Here is a 27,581-nt window from a genome sequence, read left to right on the forward strand (position 1 = left end):
TCTCTCTCTCTGTAGGGAAGCTATCTGTCAGTGCTGCCACTCACAAGAATTATATGAATTATTTCTTTTACTTTGGATATTGGCATATTTCTTCTTTTTTCAGGCTCATTCTATTATATCCATAACTGTAATATTATTAACCACCCTAAAACTACGCTAAAAAACATTAAAAGTGACTGCTATTTCTTTTAGCAACACTGTACAATATGTATGCCATGTTTCTGTGTTACTGTATAAATATTTTATGCATAATTAGATTACTGTTGATTCATCCATCAAAATACACAAGTGTAAGTTTTATTCATCTGAATTTATCGAATTTGTGATGCCTTGTACATAAATAGCTTCCGTTTCACATCGCAAGTTGAGGAAACGTGGCACCATTGTAAACAGGTGCGAGCCACACCACAGGCGCTTGCGGGCGCAAGGCCGACTATAGGCGCGGCGACACTCGCCTGCACGTCCGGCTGCATTTCACACTGACAAGGGGGAACTCCTCTATTCTGGGCTGGGGGAATAATACTAGATTCACTATTTCAGAATTACTGTCTTTAACAAGGGGCAGGTGAGTTTATGGGAATCACGAGCACTTATAGGTTGAATTCCTCTAGATCGCACTGTCACTCTGTCACTGTTCCGGTTCCACTTTCTCGGGTATTAGAAGGGGTGTCACTGATCTTACCCGTTTTTCTGGGGCGATATCACTCTGTCACTTTATAGGGGGGGGGGGACCTCCGGGGGCTCTACCCGTGGCGGGAATCACCGTACCCGCTGGGGGGAGACTCTACCCGGGTCCGATCCGCTGAGGCGTTGCAGGGAGGCCGTCTTGCCTGGGGCCTCGACCTGGTGTAGACCCTCCTCTCGGGGTCTTGTCGTCGTGGTGCAGGGAGGCCCGCCTATGTGGGGCCTCGACCTGATGTAGACCCTCCTCTCGGTCCAAACAGGCAGAGGAGGCGTGTCTGGCGTCTGAGGCTCCGGGGTGGGAGGAGGACAGCGGTATGGGCGTGGTGCGGGCGCAGGTGGGTGTGGGTTGAGGAGTGCGGTTTAAGGAGGTAGTGGTTTGGGGTGGCGGTGGTGAGGTAGGTGATGGAGGGGACGTGGTGTGGGGGGTGGTATGGGGATGGGTGGTAGAAGGTGGTGTGGGACTTGGTGAGAGGGTGGTGGTGCTGGGTGGGGGTGGTGGTGAGGGCGGCGGATGAGGTGAGTCAGGATCCGGTGTGGTGGGGGGTGGTGTGGTTGTAGGTGAGGTGCTGGGTGGGGGTGAGAAATAGTAGGCGTAGGAGTGTGGGGGATAATTCCCGGAAGTGTCGTCGTGGCCAGGTGGTCGGGCAGAGGTGCGGGGCGCGCGGGTGCGGGGCGCGCAGGTGCGGGGGTGGTCATTGTTGGGTGGGTGGAAAGGTTGCACGTGGCGGAGTAGACTTTGCAAATGCTTATGACTCAGTAAAAAGGAAGAAAATGATTGAAATACTAAAAGAATACAAGGTATAAGAAGATATAATAGAGGTAATAGCAGACACTTATACGGGGGACAGCAACAATAGAATATGGCAAAGAAAATAAAACAGAAATAAAGATTAATAGTGGCATAAGGCAAGGATGCACAAGCTCAACCACAATATTTAAAATGATAACCTACTATATAATAAACAGGTTGGAAAAGGAAGGCAAAGGATGTAAGGATGAAATATTTAAAATAGCAGCACTGTTCTTTGTAGTGGAGAAGAGAAAAAAAAGTGATCTGATGGAGAGAAAAATTTAATTAACTGTTAAACATAGAGAATGAATGTAATGCAAGTATGAGTGGCTGGGGAATGGCTGGAAGAAGGAGGAATGTGGGAAGAGAGAAAGAAATCAGTAGGATGGAAGTAGTGGAAGCAATGAAGAAAGTCAAAATGGGGAAAGCCCCAGGAATTGATGGAGTGTATGGTGAAATGCTGAAGCATGGAGGAAAGGTAGTAGTAGAGTAGATATAGAAGATGTGCAGGTTGACCTGGGAGGAAGGTAGAGTCCCGGAGGATTTGAAGTCAGGTATAATTATTCCCCTGCACAAAGGAAAAGGTTTCTTGTTCGTATTTTTAGTTAGTTGTTTTCCGGGGAGGGGCACTAACTGTCCGCCAACCCACTTGTGTCATGTAGGGAGTGCGTGTTGGTGGGTTGTAAGGTTACCACCCAGCATTGTAAATGCTTTCCTTGTTTACAGGAAATCATTTGGCTTGCCACTCATTGTAGAGATATCCTAAAAACTGAGTATCACTACACTAAGGATGAGGTGGAGGGATGGAGTGGAGAGGTATATGAGAGAGGGGTGTGTGTGCTGGGAGCAGGGGAATGAAATGGCGGGGGACAGGGCGACATGGAGGCGATTTGTTTGTGGCCACCCATTACTGGATTAAGGCGTCTAGCAATAGATAGATAGATAGACAAAGGAAAAGGGGAAAAAGAAGTGTGTGGCTATCATGGGGGCATTTGTCTTCTTAGTGTAATGGGAATAGTATATGGTAGGATACTTATTGACAGAGGGAAATAACTGAGGAATTATTTGGAGAAGAACAGGGAGGTTTCAGGAAGGGAAGAGGTTGTGTAGATCAGATATTCATCCTTAGGTCTATAGTGGAAAAGTTTCTAGAGAAGGGAAAGAAGTTGTATGTGGCCTTCGTGGATTTGGAGAAAGCATATGACTGGGGGGAAGACAATGAGTATGGAAAGTTTTAAGAATATATGGAGTAAATGGGAGGTTGTTGAATGCTGTGAAGAGTACAGAGTGTATGAGGGGGCTAAGGCTGCAGTGCATGTGGACAGAACTGAGTGAATTTTTCTATTTGAATGTTGGATTGAAACAGGGATGTGTCATGTCTCCATGGTTGTTCAGTTGGTTTACGAATGGGGCTATAAAAGAGTAGTGGGTGTTGGAGTGGCCCTAATGAGAGAGGGTAGTGTTTGGAAACTCCCTTTACTGTTGTTTGCAGATGATACTGTGTTGTTAAGTGAAGACAGAGGGGAGCTGCAAGGCTTAGTGAATGAGCTTGGGCAAGTGTGTAAGAAACAGAATCCAAAGGTGAATGTAGGAAGAGTAAAGTTATGGTCTTCAAGAGAAATGAAGTCACTACTTGTACAGTGAGGTTGGATGATGAGGAAATGGAAAATGTAAGTGCATTTAAGCACTTGTTTAGTGTGATGAGTAAGGATGGAAAGTTGGAGAATGAAGTGCTTGAAAGGGTACAACAAGGAAGAAAGGTTGCTAGTTTTTTTAAAGCAGTGTTAAGAAACAAGGAAGTGGGCATAGGAAAAAAAAAAACCATTGCATGACAGTATTGTAATACCAACTCAAACATAGGGAAGCGAAGCGTGGACCTTGTTGGAGGAACACAAATCAAGAGTGAGAGCAGTGGAAATGAGTTATTTAAGAGGAGCATGTGGAGTCACATGGAGAGACAGACTGACAAATGAGGAAGTGAAGGAGCATTGTGGTGAGGATGTGGATGTGATAGAAAGCATTAAGAGAAACACATTAAGGTGGTTTGGCCATATGGAGAGGATGGAGAGCGAGAGACTGATGAGAAGAGTGTATGTGAGTGAGGTGAAGGGGGGAAAAGGAGGGGAAGGCTAATAATGGGATGGAGTGGAGAGCGGGGAGTGTGAGCTGGGAGCAGGGCAGGGAAATGGCAGGGAACAGGGTGACAAAGAGGCATTTTGTTTGTGGCCATCCTTTATGGAATTAAGGCGTCTGGCAGTAGATAGAGATAGGCTGGGTAACATTAACAGTGGAAAGTAACATAGTTGGTTTGTGTTCATCTGATGGAACTGGGCCACTCAACCTGAAGACCAAGTCATGGTTTCATGAAATTTAGTGAGCCTTTGTTATGAGGTACGAATGAGTTCTTTGTTGTTAGTCAGATCAGCCCTCCACCCTGACTCAGTGCATCCTTCACCTGAGCTAGAAAAGATTAGAGGTCTTGCTCAGGTGAAAACAAACTGACTGTATGATGAGAGTGAAACCCATCCACAAATGTGATAATTGGCCACACAGTCATTACTTTCAAGCAGTAATCATTCAGCAACAAATACCGGTACATAAAGTCTGAGTTCACGCTTAATATTTGTTATCAGAGATTTTATTTCACATCTAATTTATTTTTTGAATAGTTGCTAGCTACTGCTACTGGGAAGAAATTAGCTGATTGTGACAATTGATTTAACTTCTGTTTCATAGAAAATATCAGCTGTTGCATGGCCAATTACAGTATTGTATAGAGACTCCATTAAGATAAAGCAAAGCATCAGCTGATTGATTATTACAGTTTGTTAACTTGGGACTTCAGTATGTTAAACTTAATTGGTCTCTAATATTTACTTAGCATCTGTCTTTTGTTAATTTATTTTACCTTACTAACTACTGTAGTCTGTTCGTTTATTCACTTGCTTTCCTTCCCACAGACATGCTTACTATTTGTATGGGCATACTTTATCTTCATGTCCATGTTTTATTGTCAGGGTGTTTTTATTAGTCTGTTTTATGTTCGTATATACAAAAGCTGTATCACAGTATCACGTGTTTTATCATTAAATACCAGTATTACCAAATTAATTCATAGTTATTTTCATTATAAATACTGTTCACATCATCATCCAAGAATCCACAATGGTCTAGCCACTTCACTCTGAGTTACTTACAGTATATTCTGCCGCATTATTGCCACAACCAAATTAATATAATCAATTTAGAGAGACTTATAAACTGCAGAAGTCAGATAGAACTGCCACTATCATCAGTGCAAGAGGTCTGTCCTCAGCAGAATAAAAATTTTAGGATCTAATGGAAATAATAATATGTCATCTGATTGAAGGAGTTAATTATAATGTAGACTAAAGTAAACTGACTACGGTAGCAGTACAGTTAGTCCTCTCCGTCATCTGGGATATAAACATGCCTGTTACTGTAATTTTGAAAATCTGCAAGTAATTAGCTATTGGTGCCCCACTAAAATGCCTCTTGGAGTCTTAATTTAACTATCTCATGGCCTAAAAACCCTTTAAAGATCCTCAAGGCATTGTCAAACTTTACAGTATACTTGTGTGAAGTGAATTTTGAGATTATGAACTTTTGAATAATTAAGACTGCAAATACCGAACCAGTGAATGTGGAGGCCTGATTGTATCTCTAATAATGTTTGTTGGAGCACACTCAGGATTGATTCTAGTATTTATCATGTATAATTATTTACTTGTGTATTAATTTTGACTCTATCGGATACGTTTATGTGAAGCTACAGAGCGTGGTGAATGTTTTTGGCATATTAGATTGAGTCAGGATTCCAGGGGTTTGCATAGTGAGTGAACTGAAGCGTGGACCATTGAAGTGTGGACCATTGGATTGGGCAAATTTGGGCTGTCTGGACGTTGCTACTCCTCATCCGACCCTACTGTAGGATGGGAAAGGAGGTCCAGATGATGATTGTGATGATGTATTAATATTACTGTTTTTCTGATTACCATAGTAACAGCATCACATAATACCACAGGAGGATCATGGATGCTGAGGAAATAATGGGATGGATAATTTTATCCCTCTTTACCTAAACTGGACTTACCATAGATATTTATCCTTTTGTAACTTGTTTCAGTGGCAAAATAAGACAAACCTATGGCCCTCTATCCTTTCTGTAGTATTTCTCGATGAACGCCATATTGTAGTGTTGTTCAGTTGATACAACTCAACATTCAAGATGAGAAGATGGTAGTTTTTGGCCAAGTTAACATGAAAAGACTATAGTGCTTTGAAAAGTTGCAGTTGACCCACCTTAGCCCTATCTGCCCACCCCATCATCCACTTGTTTAGTAATGTACAGCATTACCCCACAGTGGTTTGCATGTTTTTAAACTTAGCATACCATGTAGGATACTCTTCTCATTTTAACGGCCTAAACTTGTCATCTCTCCAACTTGAATTGTGAGCTGTAACAGTAGATTATCGCTGAAAAATGATAGCCTACTAGTTATGGAGAGGATTTAGAGCTTTAGTGTTGTCTTTTTGCTTCCCCTTGACTCTGTGAAATAAGCTGCAAAAGGATGAAAATATGGGTCAGATTAGCCTCTGTGCTCTGGTGACGTATATTTTTGTTCATTCTTGTTGGAGAGAGAGACCTTCTCACGGTAGCACTAATATAACCAGTTGGCTCTGCTACCTGACCATGTAAGCATGTCTCACCTCCCTCTCTGTTCCTCAAAAAGAGGGTAGTGGGGTGCAGGAGAGGAGCAACTTCTGCTTTCATTCCACCGGGTTCACATTCAGATGAGCCTAGGGTTGCAACTACTACTACTACTACTATTACAACTACAGTACTACTACTACAACAACAACAACAACTACTACTACTACTACTACTACTACTACTACTACTACTACTACTACTACTACTACTACTACTACTACTTCCACTACTACTACTACTACTACTACTGGTACTATTACTGCTACTACTATACTGCAGTCTGCAACACTACTACTACTGCTAATACTACAACAGCTATACTTCAACTACTACTACTGCCACCACTATACTACTACTGCTGCTGCTGCTGGTACTACTACTGCTACCACTTGCATTAAGAAGGATGATGTTCTTAGAAAACTTAAAATTGTCCCAACATAAACCATGTGCTTTCACTCAACAGACCTGGATGACTCGGCAGAGCTAGCATGGCAGCTCCAGCCTGGGGAGACAGTGGGGACACATGCCTTTACACGTATGGAAGAGGACGTGGATAAACAGAGGCTGCTGGGTGGACAGCCGGCATATGCCACAGCCGACCCCACCACTGCGTCTCTCACCTCAGATCTACAGCACAAGCAGAGGTGAGAGAGAGAGAGAGTGCAGACCCTCATAATAAGAAGAAGTGGTATACCATGAATTGCTCACATGGTGACAGAAAACTTAGGACCTTTAATCGCAATACAATAACATTTTTGCTTAAATGACCATTATATTCCTGTAAGAAGCCACACTATTTGATGTATAATCGGTTTTTGCTTGTATGATCACTGACATGCAGGCTTAGTCATTTGTTTGTTCATGTTGGCCTTTGAATTCATCACTTTCAGGTGTGTCAGTGTCAGTGATGAAACAGTAGTGTGGTGTTGAGTTCAGGCGACAAGTGAAGTGCATTGAAACGAAATAGCTACCAGCTTATTTGAGTTGGAAATTTCTTTTTAGTGTAGGAGTACTATATTTGAAGGTAGCTCTACAATGAGTGGCAAGCCAAATGATTTCCTGTAAACCAGGAAATAATTTACCTCACAGGGTAGTAACCTTATATCCAACCAACACATGTTCCCCAAGTACCAGCAAGTGGCTTGGCGGAGGGTTTGTGCCCCTCCCTGGAAAACAACTAACTAAAAATACAAATAAGAAACTTCAGACCAGGACTTACCAACGGGTGGCGACAGATGATCGAACAAAAGGCATGGTAAGGATTGTGACATAGAATGTAAGGGGTGTGAATGATGTGAGAGAGAGAGAGAGAGAGATTGTCCAGGTGCATGAGAGTGCAAAAGTGGACATAATTATGTGGATTAACTGAGACTAAATTGAGAGGTGAGAGTGTGAGAGAATGGGAGTATGGATGGGGTATATGAGCAGGAGTGGTTGAAAATGAGAGGGCCAAAGAGAGAGAGTATGTATTGTTAGGTGCAAGAGATGGAAGGAGAATGTAAGAGAATATGGATCAGTTGGCAGGATTGTGTGGGTAAGATTGAAAGTAGTACTGTGTATGTGGGCTACTGTAAGTATGTACATACCAGTGCAAGATCGTGCAAGTAGAGCAAAGGAAGAGTTCTGGACAAATGTGAAAGCGTGCATGGAAAAGTTTGAAAGGAATGAAAGAGTGATTTTGATTCAAGATATGAATGGAAAAGTAGGGAATGTGAAGGTGGATGGAGTAGTTGATGAATAGGGTGTGCCTGCAGAGGTGGATGAGAATGGCAGTGCTCTTGTGGACATTTGTGCAGGGAGGGGGTTGGTGATAGCCAATACCCTCTTTAGGCACAAAATGATCCATAGGTGCATGTGGCGAGTGTTGACATGGGTATGTGGTAAACTGAGTGAATGGAAGGCAATGATTGATATTTTGTATGTGGATGACAGAATGAGAAGGTGTGTAATGGGTACAAGAGCATATAGAGGTTGGCGAAGTGGACTTTCTGACCACCACTTCGTGGTGGTGAAAGTAAAGGTTCAAATGCAGTGGAGGAATAGAAGGAAGGAAGGACAGGAGGAAGTAGCCCATACAAGGAGGGTAGAAAGGTTGCAAGAGGATAGGAAAAAGTCAGAATATAAATGAGAAGAGGAGGAGTGAACGAGTAAATATGATTTGGAGCAGATGGGGGAAATGGAAGGTATGTGCAAGATATTCACAGAAGAAATCTGTGCAGCACGTGAGGTGGTGTATGGGTTGAAGAGAAGATGAAAGGTGCAAGGAATAGCATGGTGAGGTGAAGAGGTGTGACAAGCTGTGGCACAAAAGAAGAAAGCATGTACACTCAGTCCTCGTAAATCACGTGTTCATAAATCACGGCTAAGTGGCCGTCAGACTGTTGCCAACCTTAAATCACCGTTAAGTCACGAAAATCGTGGACCTAGGCACCAAAGTGGGCCTTTTCCGAGGAGAACCGTAAACCACGGCATTCAAACTGAAAATCGCAACCCAACAACCAATCACAACATGTCCCTGGTGGCAAGTATGCATACTAATGCTGCCATGTTGTTGTTCCTGTCCCGCCAGTCCGCACACTACAGACCGTCACCGTGGAGTACGAGAGCTACCTGCCTTTTTTGTGCAACTTTCCCCTGCCTCCTACTTGCCATGGCCCCTCCCGACCCCCCGATGAAGCGCTCTAAGCAGTATGGCGTCAAGAAGCTGCCTCCGTTGTCGTATAGTCAACATTTGGAGCTCATTCATCGTGTTGAGAAGGGAGAGAAGTTTTCAAAGCTGGTGAAAGAGTTTGGGAAGAAGATGGAGGAGGAGCATGGTCATTGTGGTTGATGAGGGGGGGGGGAGGGGAATGGTGGTGGTGATGTTGATTTTGTGATAGAGGAGTGGTTGAACAGGAACTGGAGTTGGGTAGAGAAGAGTGATTGAATAGGAATTGGAGTTAGGGATAGAGGAGTGGTTGAGTAGGAATGCGAGTTAGGGAGTTAGGGATAGTGGGTAATAAGGATACTGGTTGTAAGAGATTGAGTAAGTGTTTGTGGTAGGTGGAGATGCTCACCATCCTCTCACTCAATGTAATCCTGTTCTTGGGTGTCTGCCCTTTCCTCTCCTCCATCCTTCTCTCCTTCCATCCTCTTTTGTCTTTCTTTTTTTCATTCTTTCCTCGTCCTTCTGCCTACGGGTGACTTTATACTGCAACTTCTGTCTTTCATTCCTTCATTCATTCCTCTGCCTTCTGCCTGTGGGTGACTCTACACTGAGCTACACGCCAAATGGTTTCCTGTACACCAGGAAACCATTTACTACGCTGGGTGGTAACCATATAACCAAATTTTGGCGCCTGGTGGTTTAATGGGTAATTACAGTGCTCCAGTCGGATTGAATGACGGTTTATATCCAAGGGGTGATTGGGGTGTGTTGCCCACATACTGTAATGCCACTCAGGGATGAGTGCGGCTGGTCACTCTCATCGTAAATGTCAGGACCAACTTGTCTTTCTCCGGGCTCCTATGCTTCTCATGGGATTCTTTCGTAGGATTGGATGATGAATGAAATAAAAATATGTATTTCCATGTTTTATGTGATATTCTTCACTATAACGTGACCTGAAATTGCCATCTGTCCATGTTGACTGCTGATAACAACAGACTAACAGTAGAATATGGTTGTGGTCTGTACATAGTATTAATATACTGTAATGCAGTATTGGATTTGGATTGACGGGGTTGAATGTACATACTGTTTTTGGATTCACAGATACGAACGTCTGCTGCGTCGTGCCAAGAGTGAGGACTTGAGTGAGGTGTCGGGCATCGGGTGTCTCTACCAGTGTGGCACTGACAAGCTGGGCCGGCCCGTTGTTATCTTCATTGGCAAGTGGTTTAAATTCACTGAGATCAACTTGGATAAGGTACTAGAATTTAGTGTTATAAGAATCGAATGTGTGATTCTTTATTGTTCATAAAGTACAATGCCCATATTCAGTAACCTAACCATATACAATAGACTCTTGCTTTATTGAACTAATTTGGGGGAAGTTTGGTTTGATAAACCCAAAGTTTGATAAATATGATGGCAGCCCCCCAGGTGGGAATTCAGACACCTAGTGGTGTCTCCTAGATATATCAAGGAGAACAATGACCACAGTACAGTATCACCTTTGCTGAACATTTTCAGTGCTTTCATTTACACGGAGAGTAGGCCAGCATACTCTCTTAATACCTCTACCTTCAACTGTCTGCTAGAGGTGAAGGCACAGATAGAAGGATAGAAGCCATAAGAGGACAGTTTGGAAATTAAAGATTTGTGCCAGACTTGATCGAAAGCCTTGGAGATGTCAAGTGCATTGGCAAAGCTTTCGCCGAAGTACCAAAAGGAGGATAACTAGGTGTTTGAAAGATAGTTGAGAAGATCGCCAGTGGAGCGTCCCTGACGGAACCCATACTGATGATCAGAAAGAAGGTTATGATAGGAAAGATGCTTTAATATTTTGTTGTTAAGAATTGACTTGAAAACTTTTGAGACGCAGGATGTTAAAGCAATTTGGTGATAGTTAGAGGGTTGGGAATGGTCACCCTTCTTTGGGATTGGTTGAATGAGAGCAGACTTCCAGCAAGAAGGAATGGTGGAAGTTGATAGACAAAGACAAAAGAGTTTACCTAGGCTGGGTGTAAGCACAGAAGCACAGTTCTTGAGGACAACAGGAGGGACCCCATCAGGCCCATATGGTTTGTTAGAACAGGCCAGTGATGGCAACTGGCTGAATGAGAGAAGACTTCAAGCAAGAGGGAATGGTACATGTTGATAGACAAAGATGAAAGAGTTTACCTAGGCATGGTGTAAGCACAGAAGCACAGTTCTTTAGGACAACAGGAGGGACTCCATCAGGCTCATATGACTTGTTAGAATTGAGGCCAGCGATGGCAGAAAATACATCAGCTGAAGAAATTTTAATGTCAGCCATGAGGAAGTCAGAGGAGGGAAGTGATGGAGGAACAACACTGGAATCGTCCAAGGTGGAATTGGAGGAGAAAGAGATCTTTATCAGTAGAAGAAGTAGCTACATAGCCATCAGAGTAGAAAAGAGGAGGAAAGGATGATGAGGTAAAGTTGTTAGAAAGGTTTTTGGCAAGGTGCCAGAAGGAGCGGGAAGAATTTGAGTTGGAGAGCTGAGAGCTTTTAGTAAGGTTGAAATTATTTTTAGCAGAGTGAAGAACAGACTTAGCACTGTTCTAGGCAGAAACATGAAAAAGCTGTGATTCAGGGCTGGGTTGGCTCCTGCACCTTTTATAGGTCCTCTCCTTGTTGTGGACAGCATTAGAACAAGCATGACTAAACCATGGCATTCTTGCATTAGTCAAAGGATATGGGAAAGGAATATATGCTTTCATGCCCGAGAGAATAACCTCCGTAATGCGCAAGGCACACTCAGATGGCTCCTGGCTGTGGAAGCAATAATCAATCCAAGAAAAATCAAGGAAGTACTGCCTGAGGGCCTCCCAATCAGCGGCTCCAAATTGCCACAATCAACATTTCTTTGGAGGGTCCACAGGCCATACCAGAACGATAGGACAGCTTAAGGTAATAAGGTTGTGATCGGAGGAGCCCAACGGAGAGGAAGGATTAACAGTGTAAGCAGAAGGATTAGTTGTAAGGAAGAGGTTAGGTATGTGGGAGCTCTCTCCAAGGTGGTCAGGGAGATGGGTAGGGTGCTGTACAAGCTGCTCTAGGTCATTAAGGATAGAAAAGATGTAGGCTTGTTCACCAGGTGAATCAGTGAAAGGAGAGGAGAGCCAAACTTGGTGGTGAACACTGAAATCTCCAAAAATGGAGATTTCAGAGAATGGAGAAGTGGATAGAATGTGTTCCATCATAAAAGTAAGATAGTCAAAGAATTTTTCATAGTCAGTAGAATTAGGGGATAAGTAAACAGCACTGATATACATAGTCAGAGATTGACAGGAAAGCTGAAGCCAGAGAGTAGAGAATTCAAAACTCATGTTCGGGAACACAAGAGTAAGATAAGTCGTTGCATACATATACACAACACCCACCTTTGGCTTTGAAATGAGCATAGAGAAAGTAGGAGGATACAGAAAAGGGTTTGCTATCAGTTTCCTCAGACAGCTGAGTCTCAGTTAAGAAGAGAAGGTGAGGTTTAGAGGAGAGGTGGTGCTCAACAGAGGGAAGGTTAGAGGAAAGGCCAAGAATGTTGGAGAAATGAAGAAGTGAGTCTGACAGTGGTTCCAGGCAGCTCGTTGAGTTGTCACCGGGAGAGAGGTGGATGGTGGGGGCATTTATGGTCCCCCTCCTTGCTGGCCCTACCTCCAGTACGTAACATGTCTCCCAGACAAAATTCTTCCATGCACTTGAGAGACTCACCAGCAAGATCAATCCTTGCACATCTGACAAACTCCACGTGCTGTTCCCAACACACTGCACACGTGAAATCAGCATTATCCTGCAGTCTACCTCTAATACCATGACATCTCTTGTGCAGCCACTTATCGCAGACACTGCACAAGATGGAATTGCTTCCCATGCCCTTGTGGCAAATCGCTCATAGCCACTTTCCCTCTTCTTTGACAGTACTGCCATCAGCCCTTGATACCATCACCTTTGCTTTATCTATGTTTATTCTCAAGCCCTTGTGTCCCGTACCATCTCTTCACTTCCTTAATCTTTCCTTTGTCTCCCTTTCACTCTCTGCAGTCAACACCAAATCATCTGCATACGATGTCTCCCACGGGGGTCCTTTTCTGAAATCATGTGAGAGGGCTTCAAGTACCATGATAAACAACAAGGGACTGAAGACTGACCCCATGATGCACACCAACATTCACAAAAAACTTATAACTTGAATCTCCATTCACTCTTACATGGGTGTGAGCACCCACATACATTGCCATAATCACCCTAACAACCACTCCTCCATTCCAGGCTTTCTTATTGCCCACATCATCACCTCCCCCAGGACTATGTCAGAGGCCTTCTCCAAGTCAACAGAAAGAAAGTATAGATCCCATTTCTTTCTTGTATGTTTTTCCTGAAGCTGTCACACAATAAATATGGCATCAGTGGTACCTTTGCCTGGCATAAACTCAAACTGCATCTCACCAGTGTTCACACTTTCTTTAGTCATACCTTCTAGGACTCTATTATCTTCATTTTCTGGTCCAAAAGCTTTATGCCTCTATAATTTTCCTCTTTCCAGGGCATCACCCTTCCCATTGTACTCATTTACAATCAAACTCATCAGCCGATCATCTGGAACAACACACACATATATAATCCTATTTATCAAGTCAGTAAGTAACTTCACTCAAGTATCTCCTGAGGCCTTCAACATTTCAGCATTGAACCCAGACACACCTGCTGTCTTCCCCACTTGCATCCTGCCTATTGCCGTGCTCACAGTAGCAGCATCAATCATAGGCCAGGGGTCAAACACTGGATCTGCTGGCCCCAAACCTTCCCTGTTCAAGTCAAACTCTTCATTCAACAACTGGTTATAATGCTCTCTCCATGCATCTCTAATATCCCCACTGTTCGCCACTACCCTTTCTTCATCATTCTTCACACATTGCTCACCTATAATATCCCGATTATCCCTCTTCATCTGATTTGCCACCTTAAATATCTTTTTTTCCTTTCCCTATGATTTAGGTTATCAAGTAAAAGTCTCTGTGACTCATACTTCGCATTGTATACCCTCTCTTCTAGCCCTACGCTTGGCAGCCAAGTATTCCTCCTTGTTACCACCCTTCTTCCATTCCTGGAAAAGCCTTCTTTTTTCCCTAACTGCAGCTTCTACACCCATATCCCACCACCAAGTTACTTTATGTCTTGGTGGGCCTTTAGTCCAACCACATATTACATCAGTAACTCTCAAGAGGTTGTTCTTGAGGGCTCTGTACTGTTCATTAATGCCTCTGTCTACAGCTCCCTGGTATAGCCGAAAAAAGTTCTGTGGGCTCAGAGGTGTTCAGTGAATCCAATGTTCGATATATTAGGGTTCAGTAAAGTGGAAGTTTACTGTATGTAGAGTTTTTGTGAGGATACATGATCATTTTAAATGGACAGGCAATGGTCCAACATATCTTTCACCCAGAGTCACAGACTTAGAAAAAAAATCACATTCAGGAGCATTGTGGTATTCATGTGGATTTGCTGGAAAGTGCTAGGAGAAGTTCCCTGAGATGTTTAGCCACGTGGAGAGAATGGAGAATGTGAGAATGACTAGGAAAATATGAGTGAGGTGAAAAGGGAGGGTGGAACCAGGAAGACTGAGAATGAGGTGTTATATGAATGAGGGTGGTGTGAGTTGAAGGTAGGGCCGTCCAATGTCTGAGAAGAGGGTGACACTGAGTCATCTCATTTGTGGCCACCCCATCTGGGATTAAGGCAGTTCTATGTTGCACCTGACCATTTATTTCTGCAGGCACTGCTGTACCTGATCTATCTACTGGACCCATTGGTGAGAGGTGACTATGTCATCATCTACTTCCACACCATCACTGACACCTGCAACCATCCCTCACTTACCTGGATACGACAAGTCTACGATGTTCTTGAATACAAGTAAGCCCCCCCCCCCATCATTTTCCCTTGTCATGAGAGTGAAGTGTGCGCGCTAACCACAGAGTCATCACTCTTAGGCAGGAAACTTAGTCACAAGGCAACAGAATCAAAATCTGAGCTGAGAATCATATTGTAACAAAATTTAATTACACTTTTGAGACTCTTTTTCCAGAAGCTTGGAGCAGCTGTTGGTAAGTAATAACATGGAAGGCTCATGGTTTTATCTTCCATGTCAAAGAAAGCATTTGCTGTTTCATGGCCATCCTCAGTACAAGGATTCCTTAAGAGGAAACATTGAATTATTTGAGTTATTGATTAACTTTGTTTCATAGTGGTGTGATCTGTGGAAGAGTAATGGTGATTGTTAAAAATACAGTACAGTAAATTGTAAAATGGTGGAGGGGGATGCCTTCATGTGGTGGCTCCAATATAACCAAACTGTTGTGCTGCTTGGTTCCCGTAGCTCCCATCCTATTTCCTTAATGGAAGATTATGAACTTTTGGGGAAAGGCTGTTTAATCTGTGGTTGGTTATATGATTCCCGTAGCTCCCATCCTATTTCCTTAATGGAAGATTATGGACTTTTGGAGAAAGGCTGTTTAATCTGTGGTTCACTGGGTTCATGTTCATATAAGCCAGGCCACAACTAACACAAGTAGTATAGTAATCAGATTGTTGTTACTGCATCAGGTACAGGGACCTGAAGGCATTCTGCATCATCCACTGAATTAGGTTGATGATGATGACTAACCTTCATTTATATTATTGTTTCTTTCTGAGAAAATGAATGTGCAATCCATTTTCATTGAGTATGCTGTGTTTTTCTTTTACGTGCTTTCTTTACCCTATATCACCCCACCTGTGGTTAGAAAAAAGAGATAGGTTGTTGTTGATAATGATGATGATTCTTTGTGATGTGATGTTCATGATGGAGAGCAGTGATTTTGAGAAATTTAATTGTTGCTATGTCTTAGGTACAAGAAGAATCTGAAGGCCTTCTATATTGTACATCCAACTCTTTGGACCAAGATTATGACCTGGTGGTTTACGACTTTCATGGCACCACAGATTAAGCACAAGGTGAGCTGCACAATTGATGGTTAGGAAGTCTAAGTTGGTAGGTACTGTATCTGTTTGTACATAGGTAGGTAGGTAGATTTATCTATGTATCTGTTGCCAAATGCCTTAATCCTGTAAGGGGTGGCCACAAACAAATTGCCTCCATGTCGCCCTCTCCCCCACCACTTCACTGTTGTACCCCCAGCTCAAACCCCCTCTCCACTCCATCCCTCCATCTCATCCTTGGCCTCCCCCTCTCTCTCCTCTCCTCCACCTCACTCACATACACGCTTCTTATTAGTCTCTCACTCTCCATCCTTTCCACATGGCCAAACCACCTCAGTGTATTTCATCTAATGCTTTCCATCACATCCACACTACAATGCTCCTTTACTTCTTCATTTATCAGTCTGCCTCTCTGTGTAACTCCACATTCTCCTCTCAGATAACTAATTTCCACTGCTCTCACTCTTGACATGTGTCTTTCCAATAAGGTACAGTACAAGCTTGACAAGCTTCACTTCCATACGTTATAATTTGTATACCGTATATCATCATACTGTCATGCAGCGACTATTTTACTTCTGTGCTCACTTCCCTGTTTCTTATCATTGCTTTCAAAGAACCAGCAACCTTTCTTCCTTGTTGTACCCTCTCAATCACTTCCTTTCCCAAATTTCCATCCTTACTCATCACATTACCTACGTACTTAAATGCACTCACATTTTCCATCTCCTCATCATCCAACCTTACTGTACATTCAGTGACTTCATTTCTGTCGAGGACCATAGCTTTACTTTTCCTTACATTCACCATTAGTTTCTGTTTCTTACACTTCCAGACTCATTCACCAAGCCATGCAGTACCCCTTCATCTCAACAAAACAGTATCATCTGCAAATAGCAGTACAGGGAGTTTCCAAATGGTCCCCTCTCTCATTAGGGCCACTCCAACATCCACTGCTTTGTGCAGTGGCAATATTGTAACCAATGAGGTCTTGCCTAAGTGACGTATTTGCTGCTGCAATAAAGCTGGAATTGGGAAAAGTTGTCAGTACCATCTTAGCACTTTTGCAGCACCTCGGTTTGGGTTATCTTTCCTAGGATGGTAGTCAAGTCGTACCCCACCTGCTCGTGGTGACCTCGCAGACACCCTGTTTTTTCCATTTCTGTTCTTTGTGTTTTTTCGGTTTTCTTTTTTTTCTCCTAAATTAGGGTGACACAAACGGGGGCAGCGCACCCGGGTTTATCCTGGGTAGTATTGTGTATACTTTTTGCTGTTGTTGTTGTCATTTTGTGTTTGTTTTTGTTCTTCTCTACCATGAGCAAAGAACACCAGTGCCCTCGCTGCAGTAGGTATGTAGCAAAAAGTGTGCATGCACTGAAGTGCTCCTACTGCAGCGAGTGGGTTCATTTAGCTTGTGAAAATATGGATGCAAGCGACTATCCATTTATGAAAAAGGGCCACCAGCTGGGCTTTTGCTGGCTGTGTAACCAATGTGTTGCAGCAGTGGACAAGGTCTTGGCTGGTGGAGGAAGTAGCGTAACCAAGAAGGAATTTGAAGATGTTATTGGGCCGATCGTTCAGGCAATTAGAGACATTTCAAACAGATCGGAGGCACTAGAGACCAAGGTGTCATCACCCATGGCTGTCACGCAAGATCAGGCCAAGTCATTTGCGGATGCTGTTCGCAGGTCTCTCTGGGGGGAGGGAACGATCTGCGTGGGGGCGTGATTGAGATCAGTGCTCATGGTTAGAAAGCCATTCATAGTCAGCATGTACTGAATTGCGAAACCAAAGAGTGGTTCTGATGCCCTGACAAATCAAATGGGACCAGAAGACATCTGAGGTGTACTTCACTCCGTACCGGTTCATAGCTGCCTTAAGACCAAGGCTGGTGGGCTAGTAATGAAATTTCCATCAGCCGAGGCCAAAAGTGAAGCAACTGGGGTGCTGAGTGATCATTTTGGCTCTGAGGGCACTTTTTGCATATCAGAGCCGAAGGAAATGTTGCCAAAAATGACCATGACAGGCCGTTCCTCTTCCTTGGGTGACTCTGACATCATCCCAAACATTCTGAGAAAAAACAATAAAATTAAGAAGCTTGTTGATCAAGGTTGTACCCTCAACCTTCTCTTCATAAGGACAAAGAATGACACCAAAACTGCTGTCTTGAAGATGTCACCAGAGGTGAGATCCTCCATTGTAGAACAGGGCAATTATATCTATGTGGATCTTACAAGATGTCGCGCTTTTGACAGATTCTGGGTTACACAGTGTCATCTCTGTCAGGACTTTGGTCTTACATCTGAGAGATGTTCTAGAAAATGAACCTAAATGTGTCTTTTGTGCTGGAGCCCATAAATCTAAGGATTGTAGTAACAGAAATTCTCCCAAATGCATCAACTGCTCTTCCTTAAGACATCAAGATGCTAATTCAAATTCACAGTCAGTTGCCCATTTTGCATCAAGTAGAGATTGTCCAGTTATGATTTCTCATAGGAATAGATTGGTTGAAAACACCAATTTTGACCATTTCAAAAACTGACTACGTCCCTCTTGAGCCAGTTAAGGATGGGTCTTTTAAATATTCGTTCTATCCGTAATAAGATAGACTGTATTCTGGTGTCCACACACTTCCTCACTCCACATCTTGCACGAATCATATTACAGTATTTCATATCCTATCCACCCTCTGTACTCCACATACTTTCCCCAGCAGTCCCATATCTACTGCTCTCACTCTTGACAATTCATTTTCATGTCACACTTTAGCCTCATACCCATATGTTAAAGTTGACACTAACATTCCTTCATGTAAGCCTCGCATAGCTGCAACACTCCCGCCTGTGTTTCTTATCAAGGCCATCATTGCACCAGCTACTTTCCTTCCTTGTGTCGCTCTACTTTCCACTTCTCATGCACATTTTCCTCTCTTTTCTGTCACTGTACCCACGTATTTGAACTCTTATCATCAGTTTCAGTCTCTCTCCATTCACTGTAACATCACACTGGGAGTCACCTTCTCTCTCAGTTACCATCGCTTTACTTTTTTCTACATTTACTCTCAAGGCACAACGCTCACAGGCATCAGCAAAACTCTACACTAGTCCACCAAGTTCGTGTTCGGTATTTGCAAGTAGCACTGCATCATCAGCATGCAACATCCATCCATCCATCATCAAATCCTATGTCGCCCTATAGAGGTGCGTAGGAACAAATTTGAGATATTCCATCCATCACCATTCATTACTAATGCCATCCCTCTCTCCTTTACTTGTGTTTTTACATCTCTCATCATCCCATTCCTATATATATTGAACAACCATGGGGACATCACTCAACCTTGTTGCTTGCCCGCACTGATCGTGAACCATTCACTTAGATGCCCATTTACCCTTACACATTCCACACTACCATCATAAAAACTCTTGACGGCACTTAGCAGCTTATCATCTACACTGTACATGTTCAAAACCTTCCACAGTCCTTCTCTGTCTACTTTGTCATATGCTTTTTCCAGATCCATAAGTGCCTTAAACATCTTATAGTCTTTCTTACAAGCCTTATCTACTATCTGTCTCACTGCAAATATTTGATCCACACATCCTCTGCCACTCCTAAAGCCACCCTGTTCATCACTCACTAGGACTTATGATATCTCTCTTACTTTCTCTGTAGTAATCCCTCCATATACCTTCCCTACCTCTCTCAATAAATTTATGCCACAATAATTCTTGCACTCACTTTGCTCACCTTTATTTTTGTGCAGAAGTACAATCACAGTCTTTTTCCACTCAGCTTGCACAGTTTCACTCATCCACGCCTTCTTACATATCTCCAACAAGCATTTCATTCTGCTTTCTCGACTACAGTTAATCATCTCTGCATACACCTCATCAACCCCAGCTGCTTTCCCATTTTTCAGCCACTTCACAGCGTTCTCACCTGTGTGAGTTTCACGTTTCCTGGCACTGCATTCCTTCTCTGCACATCCCCCAAACCAATCATGTTTACAACAGCTTTGCTCTCTCTATTCCCAGTCATCAGGCTTTCAAAATATTCTTTCCTTCAGGATCTTACTTCATCCCCATGGGTTAATAATCTACCACTTACATCCTTCACACCATCACATTTCTTTCTGCTGTCACTTCTACATTTCTGCACCTCTTTCCATATTAACTTCCTATTTTCAGAGTAATTTGCATTCATTTTTCTTCCTAGATCATCATTTACCTCCTTCCTTTTTCCTCTTCACTAGTCTCTTTACATGCCTTTTGCTTTCAGTATTTTCAGTTCTTATTTCAGTTGAACCCCTGTCCTGTAATCACACTAGCCACTTCTTTATCTTTTCCTCCACTGCTCTCTTAACCTCTTCATCACACCTCATCGTACCTTTCTTCTTTGTTGTTACTCCTGTCACACCACATCCCGCTTTAGCATTCCTGACTAAGCAATCCCTGTGTGCATTCCACAGGCTGTCTAGATCCATTTTATTCCAATTCACTGCTTCGAATTCCTCCCCTACTTTGGTCCTGTATTCATCCGCCATTTCTTTGATCCTCAGCTTCTTGACTTTCAGTCTTTCTCCCTGACTGCTTCTTTCTCTCCTGGTCCTCCTCACTTCTCTCAACTTGATATTGCATGCAACAATCATATGATCTTACAGACCTCCACATCGTCCTCTCACGGCCCTCGTGTCAGCAGCCATTCCTAGCATCGACCTCTCTGTGAGCATGTAATCAGTCGGGCTCCTTTCAACACGATCCTCGTTCCCTCTGTACCATGTATATTTATGTGCATCTTTGTGTTTGAAATATGAGTTACAAATGCACAACCTCCTTTTATGACACATATCCTCCAGGTGCTTCCCATTATCATTTTCTCTGGGTACTCCATTACAGTCCATTATGTCATCGTCATTATTAGTGCTTACTCTTCCATTCATATTGCACATTATGATCACTTTATAGCTCTTAGGCATTTCTCCCACTGCATCATCCACAATCACCATGATCATGATCATCATCTAATCCTGTGTTGCCCCATAGTTGTTCAATATACTGTATATATGGATGGAGTGATTTGAGAAGTAAAAACACGAGTAATGGAGAGAGGGATGGCGTTGGTAGTGAATGGTGATGTATGGAATATCTCACAGTTGTTGTATGCTGATGATGCAGTGCTCCTTGGAAGTACCGGACAAGAACTTGGTAAACTAATGCAAAGTTTTGCTGGTGTTTGTGAGCGTCATGCGTTGAAAGTAAATGTAGAAAAGATGGTAATTGAGAATGAAGGTGACTTCCAGTGTGATGTTACAGTGAATAGAGGGAGACTGGAATTGATGAGAGAGGGTAGTGGTGAACAGTGAGGATATTAAAGATGCATGGAGAGACTATTATAGTCGCTTGTTGAATGAGGAGTTTGACTCGGACAGGGAAGGTTTGGAGCCAGCAGATCCAGTGTTTGGCCCTTGGCCTTTGATTGATGCTGCTACTGTGAGTGAGGCAATAGGCAGGATGAAGGTGGGGAAGGCAGCAGATGTGTCTGGGTTGACTGCCGAAATGTTGAAGGCCTCAGGAGATACAGGGGTGAGGTTAGTCGCTGACCTGATAAATATGATTATTTATGAGTGTGTTGTCCCAGATGATTGGCTGAAGAGTGTGATTGTAAATGTGTATAATGGGAAGGGTGATGCCCTGGAAAGAGGAAATTATAGAGGTATAAAGCTTTTAGATCAGATAATGAAGGTAATGGAGAGAGTTTTAGAAGGTATGATTAGAGAAAGAGTGAATATTGACGAGATACAGTTTGGGTTTATGCCAGGCAGGGGGACCACTGATGCCATATTCATTGTTCGACAGCTTCAGGAAATATATATTGGTAGGAGAAGGGAACTGTATTTTGTTTTGTTGATTTGGAAAAGGCCTTTGACAGAATCCCTAGAGAGGTGGTGAATTGGGCAATGAGAAAGCTTGGTTTGGAGGAGTGGCTGGTTAGGGTGGTTATGGCTATGTATGTGGGTGCTCGCACCCAGGTTGGAGTGAATGGAGATTTGAGTGATGAATTTTCCATGAATGTTGGTGTGCATCAGGGGTCAGTTTTGAGTCCCATGTTGTTTATCATGGTACTTGAAGCCCTCTCATGTGACTTTAGAAACGGACTCCCGTGGGAGATGTTGTATACTGATGATTTGGTGTTGATTGCAGAGAATGAAAGAGAGACGGAGGAAAGGTTTAGGAAGTGGAGAGATGTTACAGAGCACAAGGGCTTAAGGGTAAATGCAGATAAAACAAAAGTGATGACAACTAGGGTTGGTGGCGGTACTGTCAAAGACAAGGGAGAGTGGCCATGTGCAGTTTGCCACAAGGGCGTGGGAAGTAATTCTATCTTGTGCGGTGTTTGTGCTAAATGGGTGCACAAGAGATGTAGTTGTATCAGAGGTAGACTGCGAGATAATGCTGATTTTATGTGTACGGTGTGTCAGGGAGAGCAGGTGGAGATTGTCAGGCATGAAAGGATTGAACTTGCTGGTGAATCTCTTGAGTATGTGGAAGAGTTTTGTTATTTGGGAGACATGTTGTGTGCTGGAGGTAGGCTAGGGTGAGAAGTGTTTGGAAGAAGTTCAGGGAGCTGTTGCTTCTCCTGGCATTGAGAGGACTCTTCCTACGTTCTAAGGGGTCTTTGTATGCAGCATGTGTTAGGAGTGTAATGCTGTATGGTAGTGAGACCTGGGCAGTAAAGGAGGAGGATATTCGCTGGCTCAGACGTACAGAAATGACAGTGATTAGGCGGATGTGTAGTGCATCCCTGCGTGCAAGGTCTGGGGAGGCTGGGTTTACGATGGAAGAGTTGAGAGGTAGGATAGGACTGGAGTGTAATGGTGTTGTGATGAGGAGAGGTAGATTGAGATGGTTTGGGCATGTGGAGAGGATGGGGGATGATAATTGGGTGAGGAAGGTGAGAAGTGTTAATATTGGGGGTGGGGTTATTAGGGGTAGACCGAGAAAAACATGGGACGAGGTCATTAAGTATGCAGGGAGGCTGCAATGGATCGTGCAGCGTGGAAAGCCGCCATTAGGTGACCAAAGCCGATGCATGCAAGCATGCTGGAGCCTTTAAAAATGGAAACGAATGAAACGAGTTCAAATGTGTGGGTACAGTGATAGAAAAAAGAGGAAAATGTACAAAAGAAGTGGAAAGTAGAGTGACACAGGAAAGTAGCTGGTTCCATGAAGGCCTTGATAAGAAACAGAGACTTGAGTGTTGCAGCTGCATGAGGCTTACGTGAAGGAGTGTTAGTGCCAACTTTAACATATATATTATTCTTTCAGTAATAACTTTAACAAGTCATCTTCCATTCCCCCACTAAAATCTTCAGATGGCAACATTACAAATGACCCGCGTGGGAAAGCGGATATTTTTGCCAGTACACTTGCCAGAAACTCTACCATAAACGATACCAGCCAGAATGTCCCGGTACTAGAACTTGACTCTCGCGAAATTGTCCCACTTAAAGTACAGACAAGATACGTAAAATCCATCCTAGACAATTTACCTACCAACAAAGCCCCAGGCCCAGATGGAATTCTGCCAATTGTTTTGAAAAAGTGTTCCCCTGAACTTGCCTCTGTTCTAGCTGCATTATTCAGACTATGCATACGTACTTCTTTATTCCCAAATTCATGGAAAGAAGCCAATATCCACCCAGTTCCGAAGAAAAGAAGTTTGTCTGACCCCTCTGATTACAGACCAATAGCTGTCACATCTTCTCTTGGTAAGGTATTTGAAACTTTAATTAATAAGTACATTGTTAAACATCTTGAATCCAACAACTTATTTAGTGATAGACAATGTGGTTTTTGCCACGAAAGATCCACCATTGACATACTCAATCTCCTAACTCATACCATCCGTCAATCAATTGATTTACATCGAGAAACTCATGCAGTAGCTCTTGATATTTCTAAAGCTTTCGGCAGAGTATGTCACCATTCCCTGCTGTCCAAACTCCCTTGCTATGGACTAATGTCTTTTGTTCCTTTAATTTCTTCATATCTTAGTGACAGGAAAATAAGAGTAAAAGTAGATGATGTATATTCCAATTTCCACTCAATTAACGCTGGCGTACCGCAGGGATCAGTTCTGGCGCCAACCCTATTCCTGGTTCATATTAATGATCTCGTATCTGTCACCCACAATCCCATCCACTCAACACTACATAATTCATTCACACTCAGACACCCATTTACAAAGTCTAATATCTCTACCCCTCAACTCAGTACAGCCATCTCCATAAATCAATACCTATCTACGATCAGTGAATGGGGACAAAACAACCTTGTCTCTTTTAATGCTAGTAAAACTAAATATATACAATTTACTAATAGACAGATATTGCCAGATTCGTACATTACCTTCAGTGCTACTGATATTCCTATCTCCAAAAGTATTGAAATTCTTGGCGTCTCACTTAACAATGCCCTCAGCTGGACCTCTCATGTCAGATCACTTGCTAAAACTGCCTCAAAGAAACTTGGATTATTGTACAAAGTCCGTAACTTCTTTGCTGATGAGCAGTTAGCCATTATTTATAAGAGTCATGTGCACTCTCAGCTTGAATATTGCTCACCCTCGTGGAATGGATGTGGAGAGGTTGCATGAAAACAACTAGACAAAATTCAGAACAAAGCTGTTAGAATTATTAACAACCTTGCCATTACAAACAAAACTACCTCCCTTGCAAGTAAGAAGGAATGTTGCCTCCCTTGCATTATTTTACAGATATTTTTTGGCAAATGCTCAGACGAAGTTGCGTCCATGGTGCCACCTCTCCATGCCTTCCCTTGTGCTACACGGGCATCTGGTAGCGCTCATGACTGGAATGTCGCTCAGCCACATTGCAGAACTTCTGCCTATCAGAATTCTTTCATTCCCCGAACTGCATCTCTCTGGAACTCGCTTTCCCAGAGTTGTTTCCCTCCAAATTTCAACCCACAGCTGTTCAAGTCTAACTGTTACATATATTTTATGAACAGGGGACACCAGTAATCTGGTGTATGGATTATTTTTTTTATTCATTTGTTTTTCCTTCCTCTGTTCTGTTAATTTAAAAAAAAAAAATATGGATGTGAGACAATGATGTGGCATGAAAATGAAAAGGCAAGAGAGAGTGCAGTGGAGATGGGACTGCTGAAGAATGTATGTGGAGTAGAGAGAGTGGATAGGATACAAAATAATGTGATCTGTGAAAGATACAGAGTGAGGAGGTCTGTAGACACCAGAACTGAAGAGTGGACTGAGATGGTATGGTCATGTGGGGAGAATGGATATCAGTATTGGTGAAAAAGATATCTGAGTGAAAATTAAGGAGGGAGGAGGCGAGGTAGGCCAAGGAGAAAGTGGAGGGATATGGTGGATGAGTGTGTGAGGAAGAGAGGTATGGAAGTTGGTGAGGTTAAGGGACTGACAAGAGATTGAGCTGGCTGGATGAATGTTGTGAGAAGAATGCATGATCAGGGATTTGGCACCCCGTTTTAATGTGACAGCATTCGGATTGACTCTATTGCTTACATTTACGTGAAGCTACAGAACGTGGTGAAAGTTTTTGGCGTATTAGATAGTATCAGGATTCCATTGGCTCGAATGATGAGTGAATGAAAGCATGACCCATTGGACTGGGCAGACTTTGGTTGTCTGGATGTTGCTACTCCTCACAGTGCACTAGGATGGGAAAAGAGGTCTGTATGATGATTATGATGATGACAATGATGATGATGATGATGATGATGATGTTGATTATTGTTATTATTATTGTCATTATTATTATTATTATTATTATTATTATTATTATTATTATTATTACATGTGTTTGTGTTTATTTTTGCCTTAGGTTCACTCAATCCCAGGTGTGGAGTATCTGTATGACATAATTGATCCAGACCAGCTTGAGATACCTGCCTACATCACTGAACACGACATGACTGTGAGTTGTATATTAAATCAATTCTCTTTTGAGATTTATTCCCTTTTCACTTTAACTTGGCTTGATGTAGCCATCTCTTCATCTTGAATTCTGAGTTGTAACAGGAGAGTGACATGAGAAGGTGCCACTAGTCTTTAATAATTGCTGTGGAAGGGATTTAGAGCTGTAACATGTCTGAGTAATATTCATACCAATTGTCCTTTTTGATTTACAGGTCACTCACTGTAACTTGGCCAGAATTTTTGTCTTTTTGCAACAAAATTCATATAGCTTAGTACCCAAATAGGACAATATTTCAGCTCAAAATTCTTTCCATTGCACTTCATGATTAGCATCATAATCTAGTGTTAATGTTCTGTTTACAACTAAGCATTCAAGATGCAGAGATGGCAGTTTTTGGTTAAGTTATTGTGAACAATATATTTTTATGCTAGTGATTTAATCATGAGAAAGACCTGGAATGAGGTCCTATGATAGGACCTTTGGGATAAGGTTTGTGTAGTGAAATGGCCCAAGATTGTGACATATCTAGAGTTGTTTTCATGCTAATGTGGTCCATGATCTTTAAATGTAATGGTGCATTGAACACCAACCCTGAGTGGTAGCTAATCCACCCCCATTTTTATTTCCACAGGTCAATGGTCTGAGGTATTACAAGCCTGGCTCTGCATCCTAATGGACAGAGTTGGGTGGCAGAACACAGCATTAGCACTGTTATGATTGAGCCACACAGGTCACAGACAGGACAGATTGCTGTATTCTTGGTGGCGTAAGAGGCTTTGTAGCATTTATTCCATGGCAATTTTTTTTTCCATATGGCATCATAATATCCTCTTGTATGTTACTGATGTCTCTTTAGTATCAGAATAGTTTACATTAGTAGTGTAACACATAAGAAAATATTAAGGTACATAAACAAAAATTAATATTTTAGGAAGTGATGTTACAAAACCTCCAGGCGCTTATAATTTGACCTTCAGATAGTGGATGAGCATTAGCTACTTGCAATAAGTGCAAGGGCTTCATAGGTAAATAAGGGTATGAGTAGAAAAACAAGGAAAAATAGTGAAAACTAGGAATGTATGTTCTTTTTGGTAACGGTAGAAAAATGCGAAATAAAGAACATCAGGATTATGTTCTTCCTGGGTAGATGGCTGTTACAGCAGGAACGGAAAGTAGGAAAAAATGAAAAATAGGAGTGTTCCTTTTTGGTACCAGTAGAAATAAGGAAAAATTAAGTAATATGGAGTGTGATCATTTTGTCAGGTTGGTGATGATGAGGAGAAGAATGAAGAATGTCATGTTATACTTTCAGTCCAGAGGGTTAAACGTCAAGTGGCTTCAGAGATTTTGTAATGCCTTTACTTAGAAATTGTTATGTACATTGCACGGTCATATCCACTTGTACTCCTCCCCCCCCAGAGTGTGTCAGTATTAACTTCTCCTGTCCGATGATGATTCCCCCCCCCCCCTCCCATTTTATTTTGCCGTTTACAAACAGTTTTATTCAGCGTAAGGCATACCTTGGGTAGTGAAAGGGCTAATGAAGGTTATATCTGACTTCTCCAGTTTAAAAAGTTGCTCCCAAGTTGAATAAAATCTTTTTGAATTGAGGCGCTCCCTGCTGTAGTGATGCAAGTGACACAAACAAAAAGTCGAGAAAACAGCGTTTGAAAGTTGGCGGGCTGGCTCACTCCCGCTTGCCCTTGCCTTACTTCACCTCTAGAGCAGAAGTGAAGCAAGGAGCAAA

At 42.6% G+C, this 27,581-nt stretch overlaps 1 protein-coding gene across 1 annotated transcript in view; it reads left to right on the forward strand.

The window, feature by feature from the left end:
• The window catches only part of Gdap2 (ganglioside induced differentiation associated protein 2), an 88,330-nt gene extending 61,041 nt beyond the window's left edge, over nt 1-27,289 (forward strand). Inside the window, exons 7-12 of the mRNA XM_080281733.1 lie at nt 6,673-6,853; nt 9,964-10,117; nt 14,648-14,787; nt 15,762-15,867; nt 25,739-25,831; nt 26,466-27,289. Of these exons, the coding sequence (XP_080137859.1) occupies nt 6,673-6,853; nt 9,964-10,117; nt 14,648-14,787; nt 15,762-15,867; nt 25,739-25,831; nt 26,466-26,507 (716 nt within the window). The 3' untranslated portion in view covers nt 26,508-27,289. The remainder of the gene's footprint in view (nt 1-6,672; nt 6,854-9,963; nt 10,118-14,647; nt 14,788-15,761; nt 15,868-25,738; nt 25,832-26,465) is intronic.
• The last annotated feature ends 292 nt before the right edge of the window (nt 27,290-27,581 follow it).

Source organism: Coenobita brevimanus, chromosome 90, assembly GCF_032717465.1.
Source record: "Coenobita brevimanus isolate Jiangsu-jjx chromosome 90, ASM3271746v2, whole genome shotgun sequence".
Lineage (NCBI taxonomy): Eukaryota > Metazoa > Arthropoda > Malacostraca > Decapoda > Coenobitidae > Coenobita > Coenobita brevimanus.